Source organism: Pempheris klunzingeri, chromosome 9 (assembly GCF_042242105.1).
Source record: "Pempheris klunzingeri isolate RE-2024b chromosome 9, fPemKlu1.hap1, whole genome shotgun sequence".
NCBI lineage: Eukaryota > Metazoa > Chordata > Actinopteri > Acropomatiformes > Pempheridae > Pempheris > Pempheris klunzingeri.
Genome location: NC_092020.1, coordinates 24,907,373 through 24,924,375, shown reverse-complemented (window position 1 = coordinate 24,924,375; position 17,003 = coordinate 24,907,373). Strand labels below are relative to the sequence as shown.

The window sequence follows — 17,003 nt, the reverse complement described above, 5'->3', positions numbered from 1 at the left end:
CCGTCATCACAGCTCACTCCTCCTCACCACCATCCATTCATCTTCCTCCCACCTCTCTCTCTTTTCTTCTCCCCCATCTTCAGGTTAAAGTCACCCTCCTCTCCTCTCCCCAGTGCTAGATCTCCCCCCACTTCGTATCTCAGTCTGGTTAACTCCTTATTTTAGATCACGTGCACTCAAAAGCACAGGCTAGTGTTAGGCTAACACACACACACACATACACACACACACACTCACACACTCTCACACACACACACAAGGAGTCAGCCGCTCGCTCTTTTCCACGACTTCAGTTAGTCTCTCACACACTTTAGTGAGTCAAGTTATTTTTATTGGATGAAAAGGATTTTACAGCAAGGTCAGCGTCACACATTGAGCACGGGGCAAGTCTGTCACACACACACACACACACACACACACACACACACACACACACACACACACACACACACACACACACACACACACACACGCTGTATCATGCGTCCTTCACACTCCCTTGCACCTGTGAATCTCCTGTTGTTTGGTTCATTTCTGATTCCTTTTGATGCACCCCGCCTTTTTAATCAGACACCAGACTGTTTCTCACGCCAACACTCACCTCTCCCACTCTCTCTTCCCACACCGTATATGATAGTCACAGGTTAGCCCCACCCTCGCTGCCTTCCAGAAAGCCAAGTTCAAAGCTGCTTTAAGCAATTTTGTGACCTCTGGGGAGGCAGAGAGACTCCAAAACACTAAGCCTCAGAGATCCAGTGGGCTTATTAAGATGTTGAAGCTAACATATTAGCATCGAGTGGTGAACTTCTACATCCACGAGGCACAGAACAACACGAACGTCCCGTCGGACACAAAATCAACCACATCTATCAGCGACAGTCTCCGAGTGCGTTTACATGCGCATCCTGGTTCTGATCTTATTCGGGACGCCGTGTTTTCATGAAACCTGAGCCACCAGGTTGTTCGTATATCCTTGCATACATGATTGAACAGAATCGAGGTTTATCCACGCGGCTTGATTTCTCACATCTCCGCCAACATGATCTGCAAACAAAGATTATTCAGACACCTGGATAAGCCAGGACCAGGACACTCGTGCACATGTAAACACACTGGAGCTGATGAATGTTAACGCCAACTGTTTCGCTTAATATTTAAAACTGTGAACGTACACCTGGCTCTTCTGTCTCAACCACAAAACACGTATGAATCATCCCATTTAAGACGTCACACTCCGTCACTGTGCAGCTAAAAATGGCGGCTTTGGATGTGGAAGCGAAGGGAGCGAAGAAAGGAGTAAGAGAGAGACATTTAGTGCTCCCATGGGAAACAAAAGTCGAAAAAAAATACAAATGAGAGGACGGCAGCCGGCACCCACAGGGTCAGAGAGCACCGTCCGACTAATCACACCCCAGCCCTGACATTTAAAGGATATAGTTTGACAAATGGGCCTCTGCTAAGAACCGAGGCTAATTGGACTTATTGAATATCCCCCACTGATTATATAACATGTTAAAATGTCAGAGGGGTCTGGTCTCCCACTCTTTCTGTCCGTCTTTCCCGCTGCGTGGCACAAGTGTCTATACCTGTGTTGGTATTAACATTAAGAGAGGATCTGTAAAGGGTAAAGAGAGCCCTAATAGCATTACCACGCAGGACGTTAAAGGCCAGACGCACATCAAACAAACTTTAGAAAGGGCAAAGGCCTTGTTAAGAGACAAATCTGGTTAAGATATTTATGACAATTGTTTCAATCAAAGTGGCTGTTTGTCATGGAGAGGGATTTTTATTTTTATTTCAGAGTGACACTGATGACCCTGGCAGGCACACACACACACACACACACACACACACACACACACACACACACACACACACACACAGACTTGCACAAATGTACAGTAGTTTGTATTATAATGCTTCCTTCCCCTTTCAAAGAGTTTAAAAAGTGTAAAATATTGTGTATTTAATGCAGTTTGGTTCAATTTAATTGATCATATTTCCAGACAGCTGCTTCTGGTTTGTACTACCAGAGTTTTATATTGTCTCTTGGCACTTTCCTCCATTAATCAACTTTACTTTAACTTTAGGTTCTTGGTCCAAAAGACGTTAGACATGCGATGATAGGGGACAGGGGAGAGCTGTGATTCAAACATTTTGAGTTTTCACTCTTCTACAAGTCATTATAGAGTTATTCAGGCTGTCAGATTGAAGGCGGCAGAAGGTGTGAGAAGCAAGAAGCGAGATCCTGAAGCAGCTCCCTCAACAACTGCCACACCGAGAGGCTCTTGACCCCCCCAACATCTCCAGTGCAGCTGCTCCACAGCCAGCAGTGACTCTGCGTTGTGTTGGGCAGCTCCCAGGTGTGAATGTGTGAAACTGTATGAATGTAAAACACGGCGGGAGCAAGTGCACATGAATAAAGGGGTCGAGCACAGACTGGGCTGTGGGTTCCTGCTCCTGTTGGACAAAGTAGATGAATTATGTGATGTGAGGTTTCTAAATGCTAACTGAGGAATTTCAGGGGGGGGGGTTTATTTATTTCACTCTGAACACACTGATTGCAGCAAATCTTTTCCGCTGGATATTTATTCAGTCAGAACGAGCAACAGATTCAGTGTTGACTCCCAGTGGGGGAATGTAACTAAGAGCATTTACTCCAGTGCTGCACAGTACAACCTTAAGTTACTTGTACTTACGCTATAATGCTAACATGCTAACATGCTACCTTATACCTCTAATCCATCTACATATTGTACATTTTACTGCACTACATTTATTTACCAGTTACTTGGCAGATCAAGTAATTTATCTTGTAATCTATGATATATCTTCGTAGGTTAAGCTACTCAGACGTATTCAAAATGAGCTCAATGAACACATAAATATATATATATATATATATATATATATATATATATATATATATTCTTAATAAAAGGGACATTCTGCAGAAAGAACAGGTTTATTTTGTGACCTTAAGAATATTTTGATGCTAATATTTATTCACACTGTGGTGTCGCTAAGCAATAAACTGAAGATAAAGTCCACACACATTCTCTTGTATCATTTGAGCGTGATCACAAAAAAGTTCAATCACATGTGCGTTGCGGAAACATAATCTGACAGATTAACGTAGAATCAGATGTCGACAGTGACAGGCGCTGAAAGGGGGTCAGAGAGGGCACGAGGATTTAATGAGCAACCCAAACGGGGGTTCCTGCCCTGAGAAGTCCCCTCTCTTCCTGTCTAAACACACACACACACACACACACACACAGGCAGGAAAACACATCATAAGGTCAAAGAAAGTTGTTATCTCGGGTAATGCTTTGTCCAGTGAGGCAGGACTGTCAGCTCTAATCAGGAAGCCTATATTTCTGGGGGCAGAGTAAAGTTAATTTTGCCTTCAGATGAGAATACAGGGTGAGGTTTTTAAAACATCTCCTCTAACAGGGAGGGGCGGCAGGGTAGCGGGGGGGCAACAATATTTGACCCTACAGCGTAGATGGATTCCTAAAGGACTTCCCTGAAATGATTTCTTCTTGTTTTACGTCGATCTCCGACATGCAGGATGTAAAAACTAAATTGATGGTTGTGTTCCTGCACTGGAAAAACAGCTGGCGGCATAAACACACTCACACACGAGCACGATCCCTTTTCAGTGGTTAAAACTAGTGCTAACAAAGACGTGCTGGTTAATACCAGGTGTTGTTTGTACCTGAAGAGGTCCTCATGGCCGGGCTGAATGTGGCAGGTTCCTCCGTTGGAGCAGGGGAAGCTAATACAGGCATTGATGGGTATTTCACAGTTTTGACCCTGGGGGAGAGGAGAGGACAAGGCAAAGCAAATAAGTTAGTAACTGAATTATTCATTCTTCTACAGATAATTTCACTATTCAAACAAAGACAATATGGTCCAAGAATGAGTCAGACCACTTCCCTGACAATCAGAATACAGCCAGTGAAGGTAAACTCTTTCCTCTCCAGTCAGGACGAATGCTGCAGCACCACAAGCTCACCTGTGCTGTTTATAATGCACAGTGCAACTGAAATACGCTCATGATTCCACCTTATTATACCTGCTGGCTGACAGTGACCGCACGTCTGCACTAACGTTGGCAGGACTAGTTTCAGGTAGATGCACCTTTTAATTGGAATGAGCTGCGGTCTGCTCTCGAACTGGACTCAGTCATTACGATTTGAAACCTCATTGCCTCTTCGCTGATTCTTGTAACCGTTTCATGAAGCTCTTCATTCTTGTTAATACGTAACTGTATATATTGTGTAAATTTCTTCTGTTCTGTGTTTTAGTGAATGTCGCTTGTTCTCAGGTCTCTCTTAATGTCAACGAGACCGTCTGACTAAATAAAAGTTGAATGAATAATAATAAAAATACCTGGTTGTCACGGTAGACGCTGCTCTATCACGGACTACTGGAAGATGTAGCGACACGTTTAACTTTCTTCACAGATTTAGATCTTTTGGATTCTTGGACTCGCTGACAGTATCTCCTCACATGTTTAGAGCTGAGAATACCTTCCTCTGCCCTCTATCAGGCGATTTAGCAGAAAAGCTCCTTTCTACACTGTCCTGCCTCGTCTTTCTCCCACTACTTCTTTTTTATATAGGACCTCTATTCTCTATTTTCTATATATATATCTTGGCTTAAACTGAGACTTGAGAACGTAATTTTGTACTTCCCCATGTGTAAATGTGTGTTGGTATGACAAATGGATGGATGATGGAGAACAAACAGCTTAACTGATGGGTAGAAACACTCTGACTGAACAACTGTAAGGACTGAACGCAGTCTTCTGTTTATGGGATGGGAAGCTGTTGAGGGATCACGTATAACCAAAGTGGATCAATGAGGTTTTATTGAAACATTGATCACAGTTGATGTAAAAATACTAATTATGCATCACTTTGATAAAAGCTGATCTAGACAGGATGATACACAATGTTGCCTGTTTAATTTTTTTTTATAAAAAGCTAAAACAAAGAGGGACTTTCTTCCCCAAACTATTACCGTTTATTTTTTGCATGAACAGTTTTCTACCAACTACCAATTTTCTGCTATTGAACCACAGATTTTTTTGAATATTTTAGTTGCGGTGAAAGAATAAAGCCTGCAGAGAGACAGAGGGTTGAACAAATCTTTTCTGGTTGGTTAATCTAAAAATACTGTAATTTCTAAACCACTCTTCATTCTCAAATGAGCTTTCATTATTGTTCTCTTTCTTTTCTCCCTCCCCTCACACACACACACACACACACACACACACACACACACACACACACACAGAACGATCAGCTTACACATATGCATGCTCTGTGCAGCATACACAACATATACACAATGAGCATGACCCAGCCTGCTGCCTTGATTCATTGCTCTTCTCACCACACACCTGTTTTCAAAATAAACAGAGTTCACTAGGAACTGTATCATGTATCAGAGTCCTACACACACACACACACACACACACACACACACACACACACACACGCGCTCTCTCTCCCCACATCGAGCCCTGCGGCTGTAGTTTTAATTTCAAACCACCAAACCTTTGGCCGCCAACACACCCACTTCCTCTGATCAAAGCCGAGAGGAGGACGTTGATGCTTGTTTTCCCTCTCCATCCATCTTCATTATTTCCTCTTCTTTTTGTTTTTACTGAAGCTCTTTGTTTTGTTAACTCTCTCTGTCTTTCTACCGCCCTCTCCCTCTCTCCCTCTCACTATTCCTGTCTTTCAGATGTTTTCTCTCCATTTCTCTCACACCATTTACCCTTTTTCTCCCGCATCCATTCCTCATCTCTTATACATCCACCTCTCTCACTCCGTCTCCCAGAGTTTAAGTTTCCCTCACTTCTCTCTCCGGCGCTCTCTCTCTCTCTCTCTCTCCCTCTTTTGTTCTCTGCTGCTCCTTCTTTGATTCCTCCAACACATTTTAATTAACGTTTTCCCAGTGGACACAGAAAAGAAAACATGCACACACACACACACACACACACACACACACACACACACACCCAACAGTCTGTGACCTTGGCAAGTGATGTTTTAATTAAAAGCGAGATTAAGGCTTTGTCCTCCTGTAAAAGCCCAAAGGTTATGAGGTGTGTGTGTACACATGAGACCATAAGTGTATCTTTAAAGTGCTTGCACACACACACACACACACACACACACATGCAAACAAACTGGTAGGTAATCCTATGTGCACACATACATACATCTGCACACGCTCACATATATTCCACACATGCTCCTCCAGTGCAAATCACCCCTTCACAAGTAGATTTGCATGTCTTTTCCTAAAGCAGGGGTCTTGACAATTATTACACCCTCTGTCTTGCGATCGGTCGATACCTCCAGTGCAGCCAGCTGCAGTCATCATTTCTCTATTGACGAATAGGTAGATGCATTATGCATGCAAGGCCGACGCTAAGCCTGATAATACTGCTAATACCACGGGCTTATGCAGCGTGGCTATCCATCTATATATATACCTTTTTACACATGCACCCACTTCCATGAATCAGGCAGCAAAAGTAAAATGTTCTCTGCAGCCGTGCCGCCTGGATTCCATAATTCACGAGCTTTAGAAAACAGAGGAACTGCTGAATAATGGGTATTTATGTGACAGGGCAGGTAGATGGCAAAACAAGGGACTAACATTGATTTGTACTGTTTCCACACCTGCTGAAATACATCTCGCCTCTTGATGAGCCACTTTGGAAATACTTCAAACAAAAAGGAGGCAGAGCTGATGAACAAGCAAGATTTACTGCAGCAATGAATAAATAATACATATAAAAAAAGCATTTCTTATACGAATTTAAAGCAAATATTGGCTTTTTTTTTAAAAAGCAGCTTAAAACACATTTATTCAAACTTTTCCTCTTCTCCTGCTGTCCAAAGCTCGTGGGATATGTGGGGTGTTTTTAGATTCTTACGGATGCTTGTTGTTGTTTCTTTTATTGTTTTTTATGATCTTATTTATGATTTTATTGTATTTACTGTTTTTAATTTTCTTTTACTCCTTTAAAGCACTTTGTGACGCTGTTCTGTGAAAAGTGCTATACTAAATAAGCTTTACTTTTGGGTATCGTAACAAGTAGAGGTGTCTTCTACAGTAGCTTAAGCACCAAACATGTTGTTCCTTAAAGGTGTCTCACCTTGAATCCATATGGGCAGGTGCACTGGTAGGATCCAGTAACGTCGGACACACAGGTCCCATTGTTCTGGCAGGGCGCTGCCAGGCAGGGGGCGCACTTTGACATCAGGCTGATGTCGACAGGGCCTGAGACAAATAACAGCAAAAGAAGAAGATGAGGGATGAGGGCGGAGGGAAAGGAGGCATGAAGGTGAGAAAAAGAAGCAAAGAAAGGACATACACATTTAGTCAGGATGAGAAAAGCAAGAGCTTAGGAGAGCAAGAAATGTGATTTGTTTCAAAGCCAGGGAATGTAGACACAAGAGGAAGAGGAAGGGGAAGTGAGAGCTACCTCCATACCTCGACCAGAGTTTGCTCTCAACACCTGAGCCACAGTCCACTTCACACTGTGGAGAACTTTCTCCAGACACTCTTCTAACATCCATGCACAGAAAAGTGTAACACAGTTTCCTTGTACATGCAGGATCCCGGCTTTCAAGATGTTTCAAAGCCAAGTCTGCCTCCAAACTCTTTTTTCCCTGCAGTCTGGTCGCAGGGGAGCCCCGGGGCAGGTGATGTTACAGGGCAGCTGCTCCCGGCCTCCTTTCTGTCTGACTGAAATACTACTGGGGGGGTTGTGTTGCTCACTGTCTATGAACACAGGCAACCCTGTTTTAAAAACTGGTGCTGATCCAATGGAGCCGACGTCATAACATCTTAAAACTACAGCCCTTAACGAAGAAAGGCTTGATTCAGTCAGTTTTTAGAAATAAGAAACATAATGACTGAAGAACAACTGCAATATCTGCAATATTATGTTCACCCACAGTAAAATAATAAGCTTTAAAGACTCTTATTGCTAAGCTTAACTGTTAGCTGCACTGGAGCCTTTGCGTCAAAATTAAATATCTCAATAAACTTAACATGTTTCAAATAAGACTCAGAAGCAGCTCTGAAAAGGCTACACACAACATCCAACTCACAGCAAACATGCATGAGAGAGAGATAGAAACACATCAACACTTTTAAAGTTTGTAAATTTCATAATCTGCATGTTTTGGGACAACGGGGGGGAAAACCAAAAACACCCAGAAACTGCACAAAAAGCCCCCCAGTCCACTGGGCTGTGCTCAAAGTCTTCAAGTCTGCTTGGTGTTGCACAAGTCACTGATCTGCAATGCACATAATCATGTAAATAAAACCCTTGGCAGCCCTCCTTACCTAAAACAATACAGCTTGGCCCGAGGCTGGATAAAAATCCACGTATTGGCCAGAAAAGTGCCTACAGACAAAACCCAGACTGGTGGAGGGGAAGCAAATCCCACAGAGGAGCGTTTTTACTTTGTGGACGACCCAAAAGATCAAGAATAAAACATGTCAACAATCTAAACAAGCGAAAGGATCAAACTTCTTAAAAATCAGGACTTAGCTGAGATGATGTGACTGAGGAGGGCAGCACTGATATGTCTGGGAAAATAAGAGACCATTTACCTTTACACTGAAACCTGTTGAGCGGCGTGGTGAGCAGCAGCCGGTCGGCCATGTCAGGAGGTCCGGTACAACGAGCGATGCCTGCAAAAGCACACTTAGCTGACATCAACAGCATACTGTGCAGCTTCCCTCGCACTCAGCGCGAGATGCACAGCACAGAAAATGCAATATTTGGGTTTCTGGGTATTTTAACAGCATCCTGATTGGGATTTTTCTTCTTACCAGGCTCTTTAAAGCCAGCCTTGACCCACTGGGAGAGCCAGCGCAGGTCACAGTTACAGTACAGGGGGTTGGCACCAAGAGCCCTGGACACACATACACACAAATACACACACACAGTTTTTATGAGCATGATCCCCGACCACTCGCGTCCAAGACACACAAAGTGATGTATGGGGCTGCACTTACAGGTGGGACAGAGAGGTGAGGTGGTTGAACGCTCCCTCTGGTATGGTTGAAAGGTCGTTGCCGTGAAGAGTGCTGCAGGAGGGAGACGGGAGACAGAGAGCTAAACAAGCGAGCACGTGAATATTAAAAACACAAAACTGACCTTGTTACAAACTGATGGAAGTCACTTTCTGACCCACTGCTAATTTTAATGTGAAGTTAATTAATTCGATTAAGCATTCTGTGTTGCTTTATAATCACATTAGCAACAGCATTTTGTCGCTACTAGTTAAAACTACGACTTCTTCTCCTGCTTCCACTCGTATTATAAGACTGATGCTGCCGCTGGTGGATTTATTAACAGTGTTAACTGACTGGTCGTAGACGACACCGAACAACCTCACTGGCTCACTTCCATCAGATCGGACGTAAATGAAACTGACAGGCAGCTGCTATATACTAGATCCTAGGCACACTAATACACCATCCCTGACTAGCTGCATGCTAAATTATTAAAATTATTTGTGGTTCCTCAGCTGCAGACAAACCATCATCCCCGTCTATAATGGAAAATAAATAAAATATTTATGAAAGAACAACACAAAATAAAGAGAAAGCTTATTTTCATTCTTGGCCAATAAAGCTTGTCCTGGTCTCTGAATGGGATATAAACTGTCTCATGTGGTCATCTGGTAGACTATGGTGTGTATGTGTGTGTGTGTGTGTGTGTAGGTGTGTGTGTGTGAAAGGGACAAACTGTCACAGGGACAAACTGCAGGCTGTGATGTGTATCAGTGTGACCATGTGCATTTCAGTTTTGTGCCTTTGAGCTTTTGTGCACATGTTTATCCGTGTAGATGTGTGTGTGTGTCTGTGTGTCTGTGTGTGTGTGTGTAACTTTTGTCTCCGAGGGCTCAGAGACTGCAGAGTGTGTGTGTGTGTGTGTGTGTGTGTGTGTGTGTGTGTTCTTTGTGTCTCGTCGTTTGAGTGTGTTGCCTGCTGGATATAAGTTCACATTCCATTAGAGCGAAGGGCTGTGGCAGGGGACAGCTATCAAACCGCCACTATTGGAAAATTGTGTGTGTGTGTGTTAATGTGTGTGTGTGTGTGTGTGTGTGTGTGTGTGTGTGTGTGCGCATAATTCAGTGTGTGTGCGCTCAGATCAGTGTGTACCAGCCTGTGTGTGCGAGAACTTTACGTGTTTGTGTGCATCACTGAGTGCGTGTTTGTGCATCTATGTACGGTGGTCTAACAGCCCCCGCGTAAAGGCTGGCCCAGAGGGGGTTGTGGGTAATGAGGAAGTGACAGTGATGGCTGCCTGGCAACCAGTTGCTATGCGGGGGCAGAAAGGGATCATTCCCCACGGCAACATCAACTAAAATGAAGGAAAGAATGGTGGGAAGAGAAAAAACCAAAAACAAAACAGCGATCAGTACACTTCTGCAAGGTGAACGCCTCGTAAGAGATACAGGCTGGAAACACTGACGCTCTTCTTCTGAACAAACAACGGTGGCCAAAGTTCAGGACGCCATGTTTACAGAAAATAACACAAGGTGAAAGTCAGACCTCTAAACAATTTAAGTTACAAGTCATAGAAAAATAGCTTTGGGGAGAGCAGAAGTTCCCCTCCAACATAGTTTGGTTACTGAAACTAGAAATATACTTGTTTTTGCCAACTTTCAGTGATTTAAATGTTCACACAGGTCTTTTTAAACCTGGGCCCTGGTTTTATTTCACATATTTAGGGTTCAAAATGACTCGTAGCTACAAACATTCTGTGGAACTGGTCCAGTCGATCGTCTCGGCCAGCAGCCGCAAGACGGGCTGCAATGGCTGCAACGTGATCCTTTGGGGCGACTGTGCCCGAGTGGACTACGTCCTCTACAAGCGCTGGTTTTTGCTGCTGACAGGCAAGTTAAGTTTGTGACAACATTATGGAAGAGGATCCCTACAGAGACAGACCTTTCTTCATATCCACCAGACTCCTATGACAAAAAACAGTCATTTTACTTTGCAGAACATGTGAGAGGCTGTTCTGCAGCTGCCTCAGTACTTTGTTTGTGTTATTGTTTGACCTTTGTTTAACCAAAGGATCCGAACTAACCCTTTAAAACACCAAAGAATCTATGAATCCACATCTATTAACGCCACTGGAGACCATTTATGTTATTTATGTTATCACTGTAACTGTTCTCATCTCTATCATTTTGTTTTTATTTTAAGGGTCTGAGTGATTCATGCGGTGTTTAAGCACATCCAGCACTTTGTGTCTTTGTTTTAGTGCTATATAAATAAACTTTATCATTATTACACTGTATTATAGCACGGTGGCGTATAGATGTACACCTCACACCTCGCCGACGGAGGTGAACCTGTAACCACACCCATTCTGGGTGCCGTCAGGGATGAAACAAGCCTGAAACATTTAACCAGAGAGGGCAGCAAAGAACTGCTTCTCACTTACTCTTTAACCAGAGACTTAATTTATGAAGGTATCATCGTTAAATGGACAATGATAACTTACAAATGGCATGGGTTAGAATCAAAAGTGAATTCTGCTGTCATTGAGCAATGAGGGTTGGACATGTGTGTTGATGTGTGTGTGTGTGTGTGTGTGTGTGTGTGTGTGTGTGAGGACGGTCGGACAGAAATACTAATGTGCACATTGAGCGCGTGCACATGCAGGCTTGTGAGACTGAGGGTGGACAACCAGATGGATGACTGAGAGAAACGGAGGCTGAAGGTCGATTCGTCAAACACAACATTGGGCGGAGAGAGAAAGAGAGAGAGAGAGAGAGAGAGAGAGAGAGAGAGAGAGAGAGAGAAAAGGAGGAGAGGATGGAGTGGGAGAGCGAAGGGACACAAGGGGGGGAGAGGGAGGCATGCAGATAGAGAGGGAGCATTACAGAAGAGATGAGAGATTGTCACTTTTATCTTCTTTAGTACCCACAAACAACAAACCGTTGGGTGGCTGTGACTCATTTTGTGACTGGGCCTTAACGTGGCACTCGGCCCGGCACCAGGGGAGCGATTAAACTTTGATTTAGCTCAGGACTATAACTAGCAAGGGGAAGCGTTGAATATTGAATCCACTGCGGCACAGAGAAGATGAAGCTCGCTACTCACAGCAGGCGAAGTGCCTTGAGCCCGTCGAAGGCATGAGCGGGGATGCAGCGGATCTGGTTGTAACTCAGGATGCTGGAAGACAGAGGACACGAACAAGGTCACGAGTTTAGAGACCGACTCGGGATGCTGTTTTCATGTTAGCCTATTTATTTGGCTTTCACATCACATACCTGAATGATTCAATTAACTTAAGTCATGAGAGGTGACACAGCACATTTGGTTTTATAATACAAGGGGAAATAAACAAGGAGGGCACATTTCAGGTCAGGTAGAAAAATTAGGTAGAGGTAAAAAAGCACAGCCAGAGGCAAAGCTGAGGCTTTTCTAACAATAAACTCCCAAACCACAGTTAAGCTTCTCTCTTTTAAAACTGCTAATGAACCAGAAAGTTTAACAATGAACGAAAGTGAAGGAGACAAAAGTTTAAGGAAAAGATTTCTGACGTTGGCCATTTCAGGGCGCCCAACAACGATCCCGAGGTGAAGCGCTGATATGTATCTTTAAACACTAGCAGCCTAGAAACTTGGCTGTCTGCAGTTTTTGGCTGGTGAAGTAATGCCTAATCATAATTAGTGATTATCAAGAGGCCCGAAAGGCGTCTCAGAGGAAAGAGGAGAAAAAAAAACAACAAGTCTTTGTCCACTTTTTTCCACGTGCAGGTTAACAGCTGGCGTAGAAGTTGGAGAAAGGAGCCCTGACAGCCAGTATATCAACAGATTAAGAAAATATAAGGTGGAGAGTGAAAGACTGAAACACCCTCCTCTACCTCCACCTCTTCAGCTCTTGGCAAGGTGGCATTTAAGTCAGAAGCTGCTCCACTGATGCTATCTGGGGGCTAACAGGAGAAGTCTGTGGTTGCACTGGGCAGCTCCCAGGCGTGAAGGAGTGCAAGTCAATGAAATATGAAACAGGGCGTTGCTGGTAAGAAGCAAATGTGCAGAGTCAACGTTATTAATGTAAAATCCAAATCCAGATAAGATAGATAAGCTACAGGCAAGAAAGAGACTTCAGGCTGCAGATGAGCCCTGTAATAAAAGGAATTTGTTTGTAAAATAGAATGACAGCAAAGAGTTTAAGAGCGGCGGAAGAAGATTATAATTTATCAAATTCACTGACTGAGTGAGAGTGAGTGAGTGAGAACTTTATTTTTTTTTTTTTAGAAAGGAATAGAAAAGATGGAGAAGCAACACGCTACCTGTGCGTTAGCAGGAAAGAGACAGCAGAGGCTTGAAATGAGACAGAGGGAGAAGGCGGGGAGATAATAGAGGAGGAGTGAGAGGAATTAAGCCACATTTTGGGGGACAGAAGCTGGAAAGAGAGAAGTGAAAGACAACGAGGAAGCCGAGAGAAGACGGGGAGAGACAGTAAAAGAGGCAGCGTGAAGCTATGAGGAAAGACGGACGGGGGAAGAGGGCGATTAATCAAAGTTAGGAGAGGAAAACACTGATTTATCTGGTGCTTTTTAACCTCACGCACACACACACAAATCATCGGCGGTATCTTAGACGTAGGCGGGGACGTCTGCACGCACGGCTAGGTGTGTGCGTTGCCACGGTAACTTACAGGGTGGCCAGTTGAGTCATGTTGCTGAAGGTGTACGGGGCCAACGTGCTGATGCTGTTGTTGCTCAGGTCCCTGCGTGGACAGCAAGCAGAAAGTAAATGCACACAGACGAACAACGCCGCATGTTCGGGTTTCTGCACAAGGATCAGTGTGTGTTCTGTTCAAGGTTATGTGAGTGGTACGTACACCAGTGACAGCTGCTTCAGGGCTGCCAGCTCCTTGGGCACAGATGTCAGCATATTCCCCTCCAGGTAACTGCAAGGAAAAGCGCATAGTTAATGTAATATGTTCACAAACAGGGGCCTGTGGGGGTGGGAAAACTGCAATATAGCACATAAAAGTTTTGGTTTCGCAACTTCTGTCACATAAAAAAAACGTAGGAGACGGAGGGTGTGAGCTGGAATGAGGCACCGTACCTCAGACCTGCCTTCATGTGGTGTATTTACATTTACCAGAGGAGCGTCGTGTCTTTATGTGATATTTTGTGATGTTCAGCTGTGTGTCGTGGTGTGTTATGTGAACTAGTGTGGCTCTCAAAGCAAAATTCATCTCTGACCCTAAACAGCATATATGGACAGAGCCAGGCTAGCTGTTTCCCTCTGCTTTCAGTCTTTATGCTAAGCTAAGCTAACTGCATCCTGACTGTAGCGCCATGCTTAGGTTGGTGATGTTTCATCTATGAGAAAAATACTTAATAATACATGTGCCGTGTTCATATGTTCACTATTTATCTTTATTTTCATTTTAGCTCAGTAGGAATATGGTTATTTTTGGAATAAGGAATAAAACTAATACTCAGTCAGCGAGGTATCAAAACCTTCCGCGAGGATCCAGACTGTAACCATGTGATTATTTTTCTATACGGCTGCTTGTGAATGTCTGATGCTATTGATTATTTTCTAACCTTAAAGATGGAGACGCCCTGTTAATATTTACCGTACTGTATGTTCACAGCTGCCACTGGCTTTTCCATGACCTGGTGACGACTGTGAGTTCAGTGCTTAGACATTTATTAAAAAAAGCTTTTTAATTTCCCAGTTCACTTTCATCTGATTGTTTATTCTATCTTTTAGCTGGACTGCGGAGAAAAGAGGACGACATGTGGACTGAAGTGTCTGGATGTTACAGCAGACAAGAGGCAAGAGTTTGTGAATATATATATATATATAATCTATATATTATAACTTGAAAAACGTATTTCTAAACATTGTTAACCTGCTGATTCTTCTGCTTGTGTGAGTATGTGAGAAACAAATCATACATATATACACTCAAGCATCTACACACACACATTTTATGATCCGTCTGTTCCTCCCTCCCTTTCAGGTCATAAGTAGGTCATGTGGACAGTATGATGGAGTGTCTTCTTCACCCTGATCAATACCTAATCACTGCTATTGACCCTGCAGAGCAGGCCTATTTCACAGCAAGGGGTTTCAGAGTGTGTGTGTGTGTGTGTGTGTGTGTGAGTGAGTGAGTGAGTGTGTAATTATTCACCGTCCCTACTTTTTCCTTCATTTCCCCGTCTTGATTAACATTGTTTTACCTTTGTTCTATCGCACATCAGTCCTAACAATTATTATCATTATAGACGTTTTCTTTATTGGCTTGGTCTGTATTACAGGCTTTATTACTAGCTTTAAATTATCAACAGAGACTATTATACTGGGGAATCCTAATGCAAACAGATAATTACAAGTATCACTAGCTGTTTTAGATTCAAACTGATTTTGTTTCTCTCTTTTCAGTGTCTTTCTGAGTACAATCGATCTACAAAAGGCAAAAGTTTGGGAAACTTTCACTGCTTTAGCAAAGCTTTTAAACACAGAAAGTGGACCTTGGCTTCTTTAAAGGTTTAGTTGACATCATAACATTGGAAAGTGAATATTTTTTTTTAAAAGCATTTTTTGAAATATTTCAAAGAAAATAACACTTTCTGGTTTCCCCTCTCAGCGGTCTTTGTGTCCGTTTGGCAGCGCAGCGTCTCAGACTGCCAAACATTAACGTGCGTTGTAGGTAGATTTAAATATCTGTGGTGATTCATAGATTTATTATGACAAGATCCACACAACACAGATTAAAACACGAGCACCTGCAGCCTATAAAACCATCGAGTCTCACACGAAGAAGGAAAGAAAGAAAGGGAGCGTGTGTGTGTCCACTAAACGGTTTGTTAGTTCCTGAAGCAGCAGAGGGCAAACTGCTGCATCAATATTGCACTGCAGCAGTGTGTGTGTGTGTGTGTGTGTGTGTGTGTGGTTGTGACTTTGTATGTTATTGGAGGGGAAGACAAAAGTGCCCATTTCTGCTCATGTGCATGTAGACGTCTGCTGGTGTGTTCATTGGCTTCTGTATAGTCGAACAAAAGCGAAAATGTGCATCCTTGTCCTGTGTGTGTGTGTGTGTGTGTGAGTGTGTGTGTGTGTGTGTGTGCGTGCACGTGAGACTCACAGCTCTGTGGTGTCCTTGGGAATGCCCTTGGGCAGCGAGTGCAGCCCTCTGTTGCTGCATCGCACCACGCCGTCTGAGCACGTGCAGACGTCAGGACAACCAGACGCAGGAAGACAAACATTATCCTCAGCACCTGGACGGAGAGAGAGAGAGAGAGAGAGAGAGAGAGGTATTAGGAGGTGACAAAGAGAAAGAGATGGATTTGGAAAAGGACGGACAAAAATGGACAGAGAGAAAGTAAAAGAGCAACAAATTAGGACAAAAGGTGGAGAGAGAGTGTGAGGCACTTGGTCAATTCTGCTCAACTCAGCATTTTTAAAAAAAAGGACTTTATAAACCATATAAAATGACCAGGAGCTACTAAAATCAGCTACACTGGTGTGTTTCAACATCTGGCTCCGGACCTGCTGGCAGGTCTCAGTGATGCTAAAAACCCTCCGATGGTGGTGGAGAAGCACTGAGCAGATGTTGACAGGACGACCTGCAACGACTTTGGGAAGTCACGTAAAAACGGCAGCAAAAACGAGCTGTCGCAGCGTCTGCAGTCATCTGTAGACACAGTATGTTACTGCTTTAGTACGACTGTTTTATCACACCAACACGTGAACGTTCCTAAAGAAATAACATTAGATTTATCGGAAAATGTCGTCTTTTTATGACAAAATTCGACTTAACATTGACGCCTATACTCTTCATGTAATAAAACAGGTTTTGTTTTACAGCAAGGGGGGGTCCAGGCTTTAGCAGCCATGTTTCACACACACACACACACACACACACACACACACACACACACACGGCGGGGACAAAAATCATCTGAG

General features: G+C 43.5%; 1 protein-coding gene across 1 annotated transcript in view; it reads right to left on the bottom strand.

The window, feature by feature from the left end:
- The window catches only part of slit3 (slit homolog 3 (Drosophila)), a 235,551-nt gene that overhangs the window by 20,109 nt on the left and 198,439 nt on the right, over positions 1 to 17,003 (bottom strand). Inside the window, exons 20-28 of the mRNA XM_070836538.1 lie at positions 16,183 to 16,315; positions 13,918 to 13,986; positions 13,732 to 13,803; positions 12,169 to 12,240; positions 9,064 to 9,135; positions 8,878 to 8,960; positions 8,656 to 8,736; positions 7,187 to 7,311; positions 3,722 to 3,819 (exon numbers count right to left, since the gene is read on the bottom strand). Of these exons, the coding sequence (XP_070692639.1) occupies positions 3,722 to 3,819; positions 7,187 to 7,311; positions 8,656 to 8,736; positions 8,878 to 8,960; positions 9,064 to 9,135; positions 12,169 to 12,240; positions 13,732 to 13,803; positions 13,918 to 13,986; positions 16,183 to 16,315 (805 nt within the window). The remainder of the gene's footprint in view (positions 1 to 3,721; positions 3,820 to 7,186; positions 7,312 to 8,655; positions 8,737 to 8,877; positions 8,961 to 9,063; positions 9,136 to 12,168; positions 12,241 to 13,731; positions 13,804 to 13,917; positions 13,987 to 16,182; positions 16,316 to 17,003) is intronic.